The sequence below is a fragment of the Filicampus tigris genome, chromosome 18 (assembly GCF_054856515.1).
Source record: "Filicampus tigris isolate MCC_2025a chromosome 18, RoL_Ftig_1.0, whole genome shotgun sequence".
NCBI classification, from domain to species: Eukaryota; Metazoa; Chordata; class Actinopteri; order Syngnathiformes; family Syngnathidae; genus Filicampus; species Filicampus tigris.
In genome coordinates, this window is record NC_141234.1 from 6,338,331 (window position 1) to 6,355,369 (window position 17,039).

The window sequence follows — 17,039 nt, forward strand, 5'->3', positions numbered from 1 at the left end:
TTGTTATATAAGCGATTGCACATGTGTCAGTGACAAATGATGATGTTACATAACTATAAATCCATTTTGGGCAGTGAAGTTTTTAATCTGGACACTGGACATAATCTATTATAGGAATCACACCACATTCTAGGAGCAGACAACGCTTGAATGCACTGCGACACGGCTCAACGTCTCTGCATTAAAGCGTCGATATCGCTTAACGAATTTCAACCAAAATGAAGTAATGCATTTAGTAGTAATGCGAATTTTAGCACAACTCACTGGTCGCTTAAAGTGTATAGTTTAGCTACGTTTATTTAGAAACGCGTATTTTCTTTTCGTCGTTTGCGTCCGACGAACTAGAGTAGTGAACTATCTTGAATGAGCCAAACATATTTGATCGGAAAGCGACGTACGCCAGCTGAGCGCTTGAAGGGTTTTCCGAGGTGTTAAAGCATCACTATTTCTTAGCAAATTCCAAATAAAGTCGAAGAACCATAACCTTTGTTAATAAATAACCATAATCAACCGTTGACTTGGATAGCGTGAGTTGGGTTTGCCTTCAAGGAATCAGTACAAAAAAGTGAACGCTCTCAATAGATTCAAGTATCTTTGGTCGTGAACGTGACATGTGACGCATACAGGAAGTGTCGGTCGCCAGAATCCAAACATTTCTCGGTTGTTGGTAGGCTTGTCAAACTTCTTCTCGACAAAATTGCCGTTTTAATGAAACATGCATTCATTTTGAAGGGCACTTAAACGTGACTTTGGGACGTTTTTGCATGTTAGTCAACTGCAGCCTTTGTGCACAAGTAGTCGCCACTGAATGCGTGAGTGTCCTGCAAGAATTTAGCTTTAAACCCTTTGTCCACTGTAAATAGAAGCGCCAACATTGATTATTGTTATTATTTTTTACATTATTATATTTATTTTAGTTTTTAACGAGCGATCGGTGTTGTGTGAGGTTGATGGCGTGGCATTAAGGTTGTATCTGCATTGCCCCGATAACCAGCGTCAAGCGGGTTTAACCACAGCTCACCATGGAATACGAAGCGTTTGAGCAGATAGTGAGCGTGTTTAACTGGCTGGTGTCGTGGGTGGCGGCCGGAGCAATGATGTTCGGCGGGGTGGTTCCCTACATCCCCCAGTATCGGGACATCAGGCGCACGCAGAACGCCGAGGGCTTCTCCACCTATGTGTGCTTGGTCCTGCTGGTGGCCAACATCCTGCGAATCCTCTTCAGGTACAAAACTAATGCTGGTGAGCCACATCATCAAACTCCATATAAAAGCCTATACGTAAAAGATAAATAAATAAAACATCATGCAAATCTTTAACAGCTGCAAGAGTTGTGCCATTGCACCACATCCCCAAACACCCACTTTAACATTGCAATCAGTTAACCATAATAGGTCCTGCAAAAGCTCTTCAGATAATGCTGTTGCACCACATAACAAACCTCCATTGTGAAAACTGCTGATTTAAGATACTTTGAAACCATAATACACAAAAACATCCCACAAAGACTAATGCTGGTGCATCAAACTCCATTGAAAAAAAAACAAAAAACATTTCAAGTTGGCAATGCGTATTAGCCATGAAAACATTCTAATTGATGGTAGTGGAGCTTGTTCTAATCAAGACCAAATGGGATAGTGACTCCTTTTCAGCTTTAAATAAAAACTTTAGACCTTCTTGATGCTATTTGATATGCTTTGCTACATGTTAAAGACTGTTCCTGCTTCTCCCGTCAGATTCGGCCGCTACTTTGAGACGCTGCTTCTGTGGCAGAGCATCATCATGATTGCCACCATGCTTGCCATGCTCAACCTGTGCACCAACGTCCGTGTGAACGCTGAACTCAACACCAAAAGGCGCTCCTTCCTAGGTCAGAAACTCCTCTTGTACATGGCTGCAACTTTGAATTTAGAACTGCAAGCTGCACCAGATCAATGAAACTATGCGGCATTTATTGCCCCAAGGGCAGTTGGTTCCTCGCTCCTGCAGTGTGCCGGATTCTACATTTACACACCTAAAACAAAAAGCCATACAGAAATGTGCTGAAAGCTAAACCACTGTATTATTTGCTTTGGAGGCTTCTGTTTACATAAGTGGTTTACTCATCGGGGGGTTAATGCATCATGTGAGTGAAGTCACATGGTGTGTGTTTGCTGGAGTGTCCCGGTCAAGGCATTTAATCCTGCTACAGGATTTGATTCACTGAAGATAAAACGGAGGCACTGTACAAACAATAAAATGGAAGCTTCGACACAAAATATTAAAGACAGTGTCTGACAAAAACTACATGGGAATTAAAAATGGGTATTTCTTCTACAAACATATCAAGAAAAATAAATAATTGAGGCAGCTAGTTTGGTTGGATAAAAAAAAACAAAAAAAAAACGATTTCAAATATGTTTACAAATAAGGCACATATATTACCTTGTATTTTATAAGCTCAGGGTTCAACTCACCCATTTGCTGTTTTTATGCTTTGGCCAGAGCCGTGTCTAATTAAAGTAGTGCTTTGCATTCATCTTGTGGCATCTAAAGGCAATTTTAAACCTTTGCGGCATCAATTACTTTGGATTTTCTCTATTCATGGCATGGCTCGGGGGGAACACTGTGGAGTTGGTCGTCTCCTTTTTTCAGCAGTAACAGTTCCTCGCCACTCTCCAGCCCGACTCCCATATTGCTTCCTTTGCCATTATTTTTTTTCCGTGTAGTGTTTCAATCTCCTTAAATTCGACACTTCATCCAAAACAAGCTCTTCTTCTTCTTTCCCTCACTTGTGCGTTTATTTCCCGCCTGTAGCCTCAGACATTAAGGACGAGGAGGTCAGAATCCCTAAGAGGCTTTTTCTGGGTAGGTACTCCGCTTAAATGTGTCCGCCATCCGTCATCAGCTCCCCTGGCGCCCTTCCCTCACCTTCGCCATCAGCCCCCGACTGACATTAACTGATGACTAACAGCATTGACAGCACCCCGCTCACTCACGTGTCCTGCGCATCTGTGACTTCCTGCATGGCACACTGCATGCTGCTGTAAATCACATCCCTGTAGCAGCCCTACAATTGGCTGTTTTAGTGTTGGAATGATTTTTTTTTTTTTAACTTCTTATTTGGGGGGGGGGGCTGGCGTAGACTTAATGGCTTTCAGAGCGGTGCATGTTCATACTGTATACAATTTGTTATTCTTCCTTTCACAAACGCTGCTTTGTGTGTAGGATTAAATGCAAAGAGGCTTTTGGATCCTTTTAACATGCTGTCTCCTTTACCTTCTTCTTCCTTCCTGAATCGATGGTTTTAAATGAGACACTCGTGCCACACTGCAATACAAAGCAAAAAAAAATGGCACCTGAGATGCTTTGGTGTAATTTCTACATTGTGGGCCTGCATGTTGTCTGACTGAGATTTCTAATCGGCTCTAAAGATCTTAATGCACTCACATCGGATAATTCATGAGAGCGATTCAGTACAATAGCTGTATCATAGATTTGTGCATTTACTACTTCTAGACATCCAAAAATATACATGTATATTTTAAAAAAGAAAACCAGTTCGTCATTTGTTATATTGTCATGTTTTTGTTTCATAAAACCCTTGCTTCAGGTCCCTGGGATTAACCTGCACAAAAGAAAAAAAAAATGCTCCACAAAATTACAAAGATGCTCCTCAAATGAAGTCATTGATTCATAATTTTTTTAATCTTTTATTTATTTTTTTAAGAGGAAGCTTAACTTTTATTTGGTCATATTTTGATTTGTTTGTCGAAGTTCTTCTATATTTTTTTATTGGCTATTTTAAAAAAATATTTTAAAATCAAATGTTAGTTAATTAGTTGAGCGCTTCAAATATATATTTCTCTGTAATGGTAGAATTTAAAATTTGATGTCATCCGCTTGTGAAAATGATACTGTGGCCTGTGCAATGTGTTGACTTGCATTGTATCAGGTGCCGACAGAACTGCAATTTCCTGCATGGCCATAGGATGGCAGTAAGAGACTATTTGCTCTTTGGTTCTTATAAATCTGAAACCAGTTGGCCTCATCCATAGTTGTCACTTTAGATATTGTTTTGCAATCATTCCGGGTTATTTTGCTAGAGCAGAGTTATAAGAGCCCCGACGTGCTGGCCATGCTTATCACCCGCCCGTCGAAGGGCGTAAATAAAAATACACACACACACACACACACCAGCTGGTACTCGAACTCACAATCCCCGGCTTCGGAGGCCAGTGACCCTGATCAGCATGCCGGCGCAATTGTCATTATTAGGATTGATCCCATGCCACAACTTCATTGACTTGCCCATGGAAACACAGAGCAACCAAGCACATTGTACAAAACCTGACGGCTAACCGTAAGATGATGTGAAAAGTTCAAGCGGCAAATAGCGTCAGTCATATTTTTGCTCAAGGCGGGGGGGTTGGGGGGGGGGGTGCATTCTCCGCCCGCGTGGCTCCCCTGGTTGCACACCTTTTCCGTTGCGTAAGCCCTAATCATAGCACGTGATACTGTAATTGTTCTCACCGCGGCGACAGCAGCTGCACGTTGCCATTATAACACCAGGCCCTTCTATCCAAACAGCTTGACATTTGCAAGCAAACAGCCAGGCAGACTTTTAATCATATTACTTTTTCTCAGCGCCAAATAAGGACGTGCAGTATTCTACGACGCTGTCTGGGATCATTTCAAGATGATTATTTGCTCATGGTTAACCGTAGACTTGGGCAAAATCTGATTTCATCAGGGACAGCTTACTTGACAAAAATTCCAAACGCTCAGTCAAAATTTTGAGTCGCGGTTATAAATGCAGCGATATCGTTGCCGCTTCTCTCACGGGAGCAATCCATTCGTTGAAGCGGAAGCAGAACGTCCCAGTGTGACCCCCATCTTTTGAGCATGTGCTCCAGCTCGGCAAGTCAAAGCCCAAATACTTTTGGCCACCGCGGGCTGTCTTTCTTGGCGACTGTAGTTTTTAATCTGATGCCTCAGCTCTGAGGAAGAGGAGGAGAAAGCCTCAGGGTGCACAAGTTTGTGTGATGGTTGTTCTGTGCAACTCTGCATGCACGGCACGCTATCCTTGTGTGCTGTTGTTGTTAACTCTTGGACGCAGATTTGAATACATTTGCCTCGTCACTGTCGATATGCCCCATATTTTGGCAGCTTCGCTGCAAATCGTGTTTACTCAAATAGTGGTTCTCTAACGGATGCATTTTGGTGGGGTGCGCATCCCAAGTGTTAATTACTCGTCCTTTGCATCAGGACTCCAATTTGAATTCCAAAAGGCCTCCTCTCATTTGCAATTGAGTAATGAAAAAAAAGAAAAAAAACCTCCACTGTCTGCAGAAATACTTGGAATGTCACGATATCCAAATGTCACTATACGATATCACGATATGATCCTCATGATGCGATAATTAGCACGATATTGTGTGTGGGGGGGTGGCGATATATAAAAAGCTCACAATATTGTGATTTTTTTTTTTTTTTTTTTTTTAATAAATAAATAAATTACGATATTCTGTTTTTGTACATAACAGCATTCACAAAGAAATGGGCTTGGCCAGTCACGTGCTCCTATTGGCTCAGCAGCGCAAAGTATCATGGTCTACGTAGTTCACAATGCTGAAGCGGGCCAACGGAGATGTTGAAAAATATTTGCTGGCATGACTGATTTCTGGGAGTTTCTATTGGTTCGAACATAGCTTTGTTCATGTGAGCAATCTGCTTAATTTGGTTGTGTGGGTGTGTGTATGGTTTCTGCAGAACACCAAATACAAATAAAATGAACATGAGCAGTTGCATGAAAATGCTAATTAGCTGTGGTCCTAATTCTACATCTAGTACAAATAGTAGAGTTAACATGAACTTCAATGTATATAAATGACCTACAATGACCGAATATTGAGGCACTTACCTGCTAATGCACGCGCACGTTGTGAATCGGGTCGATTTTGTGGATGAACTCAAATGTGTTATGTTCGCCTTCATCCAGCAATTAGAGTGCGCAAAAACATGCAGCAGATCAAACCAACTTTTAAACAGATTTGCTGCTATTAGTATCGTGACATGATGTCGAAGATGTTGCGGAAATGTTGATATTGCGATATTGCCGATATTGTGACAGCCCTAAGAATACGTTCCATTGATTAAGTCGGTTGCATTTGTTCCGCGCTCTGGGGTCACTTTAGCCGGCTTCCGCATCCCGTCGCACTTGACTGTCGTGTCAAGTGGTGCAACGCGCGCTTGCCAGCTTTGTGGCGGAACGTCGCTCCACCGTCCGTTAGTCGCCCTCACATTCGGGTTTTTTTTTGTTTTTTTTTTTATCAGCGCGGCACGGCTGGTGCCACTTGGCCCGCGCTCACACGCTCCTCCGATGCCAGCTGAGCTTCACGGTTAACAAACACCAGCAGCGCTAGAAGGATAGTCCGTTCCAAACAGACATGTACACCAGTTCGCACCTTTTATTTGGCCTTTCCAGTGAGTTTGGCCCGGGTAAATTATGGACCTCTTTCCCGTCTGATTCAGTGACATACATGAAATATGTTTGACTTTTTCCTCATCCCGAAAGAAGGATTGTATTTGCCTCACACTGGGAAGGCCCATTAACCTCGTCCGCCAAGCGTATTCGTTCAGAAATGCCATGTAAATGTCACAAGCGCTCTGCGTTAATTCTCTAATGAAAGCGTTTTTCATCGAATGATAACTTGAAAATGTCATGGAAGTTGGTGTCTTCCCCACTTGTGATTTTGGCTGATTAAGAGGTTAAGTTAGCATAAGAACAACTTTGGTGTCTGTGTGATGTACAGATCCTTGTCTGCAGGTCTCTACACTCGAAGAGTGCTTAAGCGCCAGATCGCCACTTCTTTGTGTACACCGAATGAGATTACCTTCACAAAGGTTATGTTTATTCCCATTTTCTTTCTTACTGGGAAAAAAACAGCTTCACTGTTTTCCCGAAAACTTTGTGGATCGGGCAAATGTAGAGCCCACACGAGAATGTGAGAGGCTCCTGTTGCTAATAAGCAGGTTTACGAAAAAAAAGTAGCAAGTTAGCATTTTCATTTTCTTTCAAACAGGATCTATATCTTTTTCATTCTGTTCTCTTTTTTTCATTCTATTCTATTCTCTATGTTAATAAGTTAATGCATATACAAACGCATTTTTCGAGATACAAGCCATTGCGCGGCTGATTTTTTTTTTTTTGTCGCGAGCATAAATTTAAAATAAAAAAAAAAGCTCTTTTGTTTTTTGATGCTGAAACAAAACAAAGAATTAGACGTGTTCAATCAAACCACATAACTTACGAAAGTCGACTATCTTAATGTTAACACAGCGAGATGTTATAGGCGAGATAATGAAACTAACGTCAACGTTGCAGTAGTTATAACCCTTTAGGCAATGATTTTTTTTAAACACAAAACGGTGCAGCAACACATGTAGAAAGACTATATACTCAGTTATGTATTGCCTGTCCTCTGTTCCTCTCTGAAACACAATTATTACTGCAGCTTACTGAGTCACTTGGTTGTGAAACTCTTCTTTGTGTCTATTATACTGCCCCCTTGTGGCCAAGATACACACAGCAGAAGGAGCACAATGCCAACTGGCATTGACTTCTGACTTTTTGACTTTTATTTTTTATTTTTTCCAAATGCTGTTTGTCGGGCTGGAACGGATTATTGGCATTACCATTCATTTCAGTGGGGAACGAGGATTTGATTTGACTTTCCAGTTCGTCCATTGGGTTCATTGAGGATTTGTAATCGGCTAGTGACCAGTCCAGGGAGTCAGCTGGGATAGGCGCCAGCTGCCCCTTGCCCCTTGACGATGTCTGCAGATGGCTCTATGGATGGCGTTACAGTCCACTTGCATTAGGTGCCAAAGTGGTGCAATGTCCAATCAGATCCAACAGATGGTAGCTGGAAATGTTAAGAATTGTTTTGCAGTCGAGCGTCAATAAAATCAGATTGTAGTTGCAGCAGTTTTTTTTTTTTTTATGACACCCTTTTATTGGAGCTCATTAGCAGGTGCACCGAATTAATCCTCTGCGAGTTTGTGTCAGATGAGAGCCTCTCTTATGTGATTGGAAGAATATACTTTATTGCTTTTGATGCTTGTGAAAAAAAAAAAAAAAAAAATCCCATTTGAAAACACGGCAGATATGAGTTTCCTGATTAATCTGTTCAATCGCCTCCGCTACTCTCACATTAAAACCTGCTGGAACAAATCCGTTGAACGTGGCTGTAGCATCATCGCAAATGTGAAGAGGGCGTGCCCGCGGGACGTCTCCCGTCATCATCAGCGTCTCATGCGGCCTTGATGTGAGCCCATGATGACGGTTTGGCCCCGTTGATCGTTACAAGAAGCCTATGGTGTGCTCGGAATCTCCATTGCGCCATTTGTTCTGAGCAGGGACGCTCTCGAGTGACACGAGGGCACAAGGCGGGCGCCTTGAAATCATTCATTAGCGTCCGCGTTCTCACCCCTGCTAATGCAAAGCCGCGCAGACCACCTCCATCTTGATCATCATCCCCCCGCGGGGGACTCATCGTCGTCTTCATCCCTTCTCACAAAGTAACAAAGCAGCACAGTGGGAGCTGCCTATTTGTGGCAGCCTCATATACTGCAGTTGTTTTTATTTATTTATATCTTGTTAAAAATATTGTGTGAGGATTCACAGCTCAAGTGTGAATCCTTTTTTCATCTGCGTTAATTCGTTTGACTATAAAAAGGAGCTCATTTTCTCACTTTTACTCATTTGTAAAGGTGCAAAAAAAAGAGAATCAGGCTCTTTTTATAGAGGTAACCTGGAATAGTCTTACTTGCTTATAGTAGACTTACTTACAGGATAAATAAATAATTATTAGCGATAGACCGATATGTTTTTTTTCAGGGCCGATGCCAATTGTTAGTAGTCAAGGAGGCCAACAACCGATATTTTGAGCCGATATTCATTTTCGGCTAAAAGGCAAATATTGGAATCAAAATCTAAAAAAAAAAAAGAAAACTCTTAACTTTGAAGCAACTAAAATTCTAAAATTCTAACAAATACGGAGCTCTCAGGGTTATCAGCATGTCTTCAAAAGTTAAATGAAAACATAAACAATAGCTGCATATAGTTTTCTTGAGTAAAGAAAGTCCCCCAAAATTCAAAATGACCGAAATGTACAAATTTCACTTTTCTTTGTTTTAATTTCAAGTGGGAAAAAAAAGGGCAGCCTGTTCCCAGTGTCAGTAGAATCAATTACAGAGTTAACTGAAATTTTAAATAACTACTTCCTTGAATTTAACACAGTTTTAAATCCAGATTTCAGATTTTTAAAAACGGCCGATGCCGATATTCGCCGAAACACGATAATCTGAGCCGATAATTGGCCCGGCCGATAATCGGTCTATCCCGACTAATTATATTTCAATCTATTCGATTCTATTGAATTATGTACATCCGTATTGTGTCTTACATCAAACACTTCACTACTTGTAGACTTCGACTGGAACTACTTCTGGTCGTGGAGCCGCTTCCTGGACTACGTTCAGTGCGTGGCGGCCTTCACGCTGACGGCGGCCTACGTCACCTACGTGCTGCTGGACTCGGCCGTGTTCGTCGAGACGCTGGGCTTCTTGGCGGTCTTCAGTGAGGCCATGCTTGGAACGCCGCAGCTCTACTGCAACTACCACAACAAGTCCACGGAAGGCATGAGGTGAGCGAAAACGGTTTCTTTATGTGGCCCTCAGTCGAAAAAAGTTTGGCCTTGCCTTGCCTTAAAGCGGCTGTGGGAAATTCAGAACTCACCAAACACCGCAGAATATTTTTGTTTATTATCCACAGCCTCAGGGTAACCAAACCAAACGGAGCTCAGTGGAGTTATTTCATCATGGATTCTGTTAGATCTGTTAATGCTGGCAATAATCTCCAGATTGATGAAAACGCTCATCAGTTTGGCTGTTATTGTTCTTCTAAACTGAACATTTCAGCCTTTCCGAGCCATAAAACACGTCAACAGTTTAACGCCACATTCTCTCTTGTGATGATGAATAGATATTGCGGTGGCAAAGTAATATGATAGAGAGCGGCATTTAAGGCGGAGGAGCGTAATAGAAGATAAGTCATTGTGGGATGTCTACAAGGCTGATAAAACGCTTTCTCACAGCCTGCGTGTGTGTGTGTGTGTGCGCGCATCTCCCTCGTCTACTGCTGGGTTCGCTGCAGTAGTCAGATAAGAGCGCTCCAGCAGGGCTGCCTGGCCACCTAACCCGCCATGACTGCTCCCACGCTGGGCTGCTCCGTGCACGCACGCATACCCTCTCTGCTCCGCTCTTTTAGTTTATTTTGTAGTACACAAACTTCCTACCCACTCAACTCTGTCCTCAGTCAGCCAAGGCAGAAAGAACCACTCAGAGCTTAGCTTGTACCTCAAAAATCAAATTATCAGTGAGTTACGATGCTGTATAAAAATGTCTGTAGTAGAGGTGTAACGATTAATTGACAAGTAATCAATTATCACATTAAATTAGAATTGTTTTTTATTTAATTAATTAAAAAAAATAGAGGGATCAATCGATTATTAGTGTAATTCTTAATTGCAGCCTTAGTCTATAGTGTGGCGTTTTTTTTTTTTTTGCATGTGTTGAGGGAAGACTTGCAGGGAGTTAGAGGAGAAGATGCAGAGGACACAAAAGAGATGGAAGACGATGATTCGATGTGGCAACCGCTGAATCAAACTAAGCCGAAAGGGAACGAAGAAGTCATAGTGTATTGTTTTATTACACTGTGGTGCCTTGCCTTACGAGTTGAATTCATTCTGTGACCATGCACGGACCTCAAATGACTTGCATCTCAAATCAACTTGCATGTGTAAGAATCGCCTCTTGAATCACAGTATGATAAACGTTTCCTCCCGTTTTCTAAAGCGCTTGTCATCGTTAGAGTCAAAGGTAAGCTAGAGCCAATTGTTTCTAAAGTGTTTGCAGGGTGATACTTTCATGAAACTATTGATATTTTGATAGACAATTAAACATTAGATATTCCATCATCAAAATGTTTAGCCAAACCGTTCAATGTTGTCTAACGCTGCTAGCTTGATGCTAACTTACAATGTGAAACAGCTTATGCAGGCTAATTGAAATTAGCATTGATCTTGAGAAGAAGAATGATGAACTTTCAAAAATTTGCTGGGGGGTCGAAACACACACGATACAGACCCACTGGCATCTATACTTTCTGCTCTGAGGGGGAAAACAACTATTACAGCACAGCGGTGTGCAGAAAACCTCTCCGGGTGTCATTTCTTTCCCCCTGCATACATTGTAAACATCCATTGTCTGCCTGCGTCCCTCCTGTTCTGTGGGCACAACCTGTTGAGAGTTGACAGCTGTTGCTAGGCTACTTTACCCCGACTCGTTCAAGGTCCGCGCGGCGCTCGTCTGCATCCATTCAGAGCGCGATTTAAGGGGCGGATGTTTAGACACGCGGCAGGTTTGCCAGTGAATGAACGGGCGAATGAGTAAGCAGACCGACAGCGAGACATCAACCATTGCGCCCTTTCGCCTAAGAACCCGGTGTATGCCTTGAAAGCATCTTGCTAATTAATTGGCCTTTGTGCCGCGAGCTGGCTGATTGGTTGAATGCGTCCGACTACCTCCGCAAGACGAAACAACCGTGAGTGGAAGTTTGAATGAAATATCGTCACGACTCTCATGGTGAACAAACTGAGACATGCAAGGGAAAGCTTGTTCTTAATCATGAAAGATAAAGCATTTGTCCCGCGAGGGCATCCTTGTATTTATCTGAAGCTAAATCCAGCCGATCTGCATGAATAGACGTGCATGTGTGTAGGATGTTACTACCCATAATGGAACTTGGGTTCGTTTTACTGCTCCCTACCTTCTAGTTTGAATTGCTTCACCTGTCAGCTCGTATAATTACGCTGAGCTTGTGTGGGCAGCTTTCGGTATATTTAACTTTATTCAACAACCATGCCGTAGTAAGCAGTATATAAAATACACAATGCCAAGGATGGTTTAATAGCTTTCAGCCTCCCGCAAAAGGCAGAGCTGCATACTGATGTTGAGTGGCCTGCCATAAAACAACGACAAGACAAACACTAAACAAGGAGACGGGACATCCAAAAATCCAAAAGTGTAGCCTTATAAGGCTTGTGTCCCAGCCGTGCCCTGCTATGCCGGATAACAGCAACAGGCCTTCATTTAGCCAGCACACACACACACACACAGGAAGAAGGGAAAAAAAGCGTCACTATTGATGTCGCTGGTTCGGCACCCCAGCGGCAGTGTGCACCAAACAAGAACGAAGCTGCTTTTGCTGGGACTCAGTTCCCGTGGTTGTCTATAAATATTTGACAATGTACATTTGTATTTGTGTGTAGTGCATTTTACAGGAAATATTTGGACCATTTTTCATTCAGAATGCACCTAAATAAAAAAAATGATATACATTTAATATTCATATATATGCTCACATTTTTTAGTGGCGGAACATCCGTCACAGTTTGTGTTGGCTTTTTGTTTTTACTCCAGTCGAACGTCTTCACTCAAAAATAATCGACTTAGTGCCACTTAAATTTTGTTCAATTTTTTAGGCATATTTTTCCAGAACATTTTGGTTGCCCTTCAGATTGTACCATTTTTGGGGACGTTCCTTTTTGGTTGTCCTCCCGTTCTCCCAACATGGGCCAAAGACTGTATCACACTCTTCACATGTTGACAAATTTGTAGTGTGCCCCCCTAGTGGTCCAACAGTTGATGAAACTGAAATTCCCTAACTTCCTCAATAGGTAGAGAAGCTAGCTTTTCCATTTACTGCAGAATATGTGAAGCGGGATTCAATGTGGTGAGTTACTCCAATTCATTTCTCGGTAATAGTTCTAGTAATTAACCTCAAGTGTGACTTTTTCACCTTTAAAACCACTGTTGAACGGCTTTCTCCCCCCCGATCATCCGATTGCTATGCACTCTGAAAGCCTCCGCGCCGAGTACATCTCCCGGGAAGGAGACAAACAAGTTGCCAGACGATGTTCTCATGGCATCCCGGGCGCCCTCTGTATTCCAGGGGCGGGGGAGGACTTGATCAAACACGGTTCTCGCCTCTCTCATGGTTACCTGCAGGAAGGCGTGCTCATAACCAAGACGACAGTCGACAAGGAGGAGGTGGAGGTTGACAAAGAACGTAGCTAACAAGCTTCTCGCTGCGAGCGGGGTTGCCATGCTGCAGGGAGGCGAGCGGGTACAGAGACGCTGGAAGGAGCCAGATTGAAGGGGAACGGGCTTTGAGGCTGAGAGAGGCTTTCTGAGATCTTATATACCCAGTCAAATGAAAAATAAAGTATGTGAAACTGCAGTAAGTAGGCAGCGCGAGGTAAACGGCAGGGCTTGCACATGCGGGTCTTCCAAATGAAAAGGTGAAGCTGGAGACGTGCAGAATGCAAAAAGGAGATTTGGCGGCAAAGCTTTTCCTTGACAAGGCGGAGGCGCAGATTTACAATTCGGGGATGCAGACAAGAGGAGACACCAGATTAGCCGTCATTCACTCTTTACAGGAGGTTGCTAGGATTATTGGAAGGCAGGGTATGTGCCGCGCACAAAGAGTATGGTTGAACCTTTGCACGAGTCATTCTGTGGAATCTTCAATCATAAGTCACAAGTCTTGGTTCAAAGGATCGGATATGCGCAGTAGGTAGTGGTTAAGCACGTTGACATCAGTGGATGGATGTCGAATGGATTCCTGCTTTAGTGTTTTAGAAAAAGAAAACAATGAAGGTTCACACATCCCCATAAATGTCATTATTCTGCCACAGTGGCGTTGATCAAGTGACCAGGATAGTGCCATCGGTTGACCTGTGGTGCCCACATAGCCCTGCTGTTTGTCTGCAAGATTAAAAAAAAAAAAAAAACCTTGGGTCAAAATCCATTCCAGTTGTGAATAATCAACTTGTCGTTTCTGGCAAGCCTTGACAAGCTAGGAGCAGGATCAATGACCAACTAGCCCGACTATCTTGGCCGGAGAATTCTGATACTATCAACCTAGACAGATATTTCTTCACTTGAACCATTCTTCGTGCTTGACCTTTGGCGTTATTTGGTCTCCAATAGACACCTGAGAGCTTCCGGATTTGAATTTTGGCTCAGATGTTTGTTTCCAGCTCTAGGGTGGTGTTAGAGACTTTGTGATTTGCAGTTTCAGTTCATTACCAATGCACCCGAGCGGAAATGTCAGTGAAGAGAATAAAATACAGGAAAGTAGATTGGCCCGGTGGATGCAAAAAGAAATTTCCTCTTCAAATACAAAGTGGTGTTAGTGATTTGTAAATACGCCCTGTGAGTGATTGAAATCGGGAGGGGCTGGGGCGGAGTGAGTTATGGTAAATGTCTGAGGAGGTCAGTCAAGCTCAGCATTAGCTTGATAAGGTCGATTGATTTAGAATTAATGACGGCAGCAGCCGCTGTTCGGCGTTTTCTGTTTGTCTCGGAGATGCGAGTGCATCGGATTGGTTCGGCCATGTCCCGTGTCATTTTTGTTTTTTCAAACTGAATACTCACAACCTCCCCTCTCGACTTCTCCCTCGCAGCATCAAGATGGTGCTGATGTGGACGAGTGGCGACACCTTCAAAACGGGCTACTTCCTGCTCACCCAGGCGCCCGTGCAGTTCTGGACTTGCGGCATGCTGCAGGTCCTGGTGGACTTTGCCATCCTGTTCCAGGTTTACTACTATAGCTTCTACCCACAAAAGCCGGTGTCGCACACCACATCCCACACCACCAGTGCCAAAGCCCTTTGAGATCTGAGTATCTTCACTCAGTAAAACAGGAAGAACTTTGGCGGGAGTTGCCTGAATAATGAAGATGCGCCAATAGAATGAAACCCAACGTGGTTTTGAATATTAATGATCTTATATTCTGTTAATGTAACAGCACAGTATGGAAAAAGTGGCAAATACTCTATGTATAAACATCGTCTGCGTATTGCAACTTCCCGAAGTTAAAAATGAAGAACACTTCAGAAATCTTCTCTACAGATGCTTCAACTCTAATGGGAGGGGTTTTTTTTTTCAAAGCATCTTCTGAGGAGTTGCTCATTGATGCAAAACAACATTTGTAAAGTTGCGAGCGTTGGATGAGCGTGCCCGGATGTGCTGCTCTAGTTCTCAGCTTTAGATCAGGTCCCTACATTTCTTACGCTTGAACTGTAACAAGAGACGACTTGGCATTTATCCGCTTTTCCTCACCTCTGTTACAACTCTGATACTACCCCGGAAGGCGGCTGATTCCTGGATTGAGACAGAGCAGCTACATGGAAAAAGGACAGAAAAAGGACAACTTTTAGAGGCCATGTAAAAGAGGCTATTTACTCCAAGAATGCCTTCGTGGACCCAGTAACGAATATTTTCCAAACTGTTCCAACAATCTTGGACGCATACAATTATGTACAATTTCTGATGACGCAATGGTAAGATGAGAAATTGACGGTAAAAAGAGGGGAACCCTGAACCACAACACCGTCGCCCTGTCCTTAAACTTACCCCCAACCGAAACCCTGACTTTTACCCTTACCCTTACCCTTCCTTACACAAGCCTTTACCCCCTAACTCCAACCTGGGACTAATCCATATAATGCATATCTGTGAAACCTGCGCATGTGGAGAATCATAGCACAGTTTACTGAACCGGACCAGCTTTGAAGGTCCAGGCATGCGGATTGACTGTTGCATGCCCCTCCCTCTGCCTTAATACACCCTCAGATATGGCTCACTGCTCACTCAATATACATTACTGAATGTATAAAATGGCATTTGCTATTCTTTTTTTTTTTATTTTCTATTTTATTTTTTATCCCTGCTGTTGTCGCCGACGTGCACGGTGCAAAACGTGGGTCGGTTTTACCACTCGCTGGCCTTAAGGTCCGTCCCCATGCGCCCATTTCAGAACACTTAAAGGACCCGAGTGTATTAAACAAGAGTCAATCAAAAAGAACTATTACCGCGGGGCGATTTCTTGGATGAGGAGTTATCCTCAGTTCAACCCGCTTTGGAATTTTGCCCAAAAGGACCTCTTGAAGTATTTCCACAAAGCGCCATGACCAAAGGCGTGTATGACAAGCCAAGATTTAATGAACTGAGCAGACTGTTAAATTACACTCACTGCAGGTGTCAAAGACACACAAGTCATTTCTCTCTATCTTCGCCGCTATCATGCTACCTGACCATTTGATTGATCGTTTATCCACAATTGAATAACTCCCCTTCCTTTACCGTGTCCACCTCATTACATGGGGGCTGTGTTCCAGATCCACTTTTGTACATGACATTTTCATTTCCTGTTCTGTGGAGGTGGGTGTGATCCACCCACATATGTTTTTCCCTTTTATTATTTTTAGTAGTATTATTATTTCCCAATCAGCCCGACAGGACATGGCAGTGCTATTATTATTATTCCCCCCCGCTACCCCACTCCTGTTAACTATTAATCAGCTTGGCTCCTTGGTGATGTGCATTGTTTCTGCTCCCGCATCCTCAGCAGCCCTGTATTTATTTAGAGAAATGTTACTGTAGGATTGTGTGTTATTCAGAGAACAGACAGGTGTCAATACCTGACACGTTCTCATTGTGCTCCACAGAATCAGAATCAGTTTCTGTTTTCCCATAGAGAGCCAACACTGTCTCATTTTTAAACTCACCTTGTTAAACTCAATACCAAAACTTGTTTTTTTTTAATATTATCTTTTTGTGTTACATGTTTTTATCAAACCATATCTTGTTTACCTCGACATTATCTACCGACAATGGAGTGGAAAGAAATGGACCAAATAAAGGGCTTGGAGAGGCTCAGCTAATGTATTTTGTTTGTTTTGCATAACAGCTACAATATTTTTACTTGTATTGTACAAATATGTGTTGAATTTCATTATATTATGCAGGTGTACTTTGTGTGCTGATATAAAAATTCTTCACAAACCCCTGTTCGAATGGCTGCCGGTATGTTTGTTGAAGGGCACTCACTGGTGTGAGGAGCGTGTCCATGAGGTGGATTTATTCTG

General features: G+C 42.8%; 1 protein-coding gene across 2 annotated transcripts; it reads left to right on the forward strand.

Annotated features, from left to right (window-relative positions):
- The first annotated feature begins 67 nt into the window (after positions 1 to 67).
- slc66a2 (solute carrier family 66 member 2) lies at positions 68 to 16,830 on the forward strand. Of its 2 annotated transcripts, XM_086014768.1 has the most exons (5): positions 68 to 1,225; positions 1,737 to 1,870; positions 2,797 to 2,847; positions 9,473 to 9,689; positions 14,574 to 16,830. In XM_086014768.1, the coding sequence occupies exons 1-5, from the start codon at positions 1,023 to 1,025 to the stop codon at positions 14,782 to 14,784; spliced, it is 816 nt and encodes a 271-aa protein (XP_085870894.1). In that variant the 5' UTR covers positions 68 to 1,022; the 3' UTR covers positions 14,785 to 16,830. The 2 variants fall into 2 exon arrangements, with proteins under 2 accessions (XP_085870894.1, XP_085870896.1); XM_086014770.1 differs by lacking the exon at positions 2,797 to 2,847.
- The last annotated feature ends 209 nt before the right edge of the window (positions 16,831 to 17,039 follow it).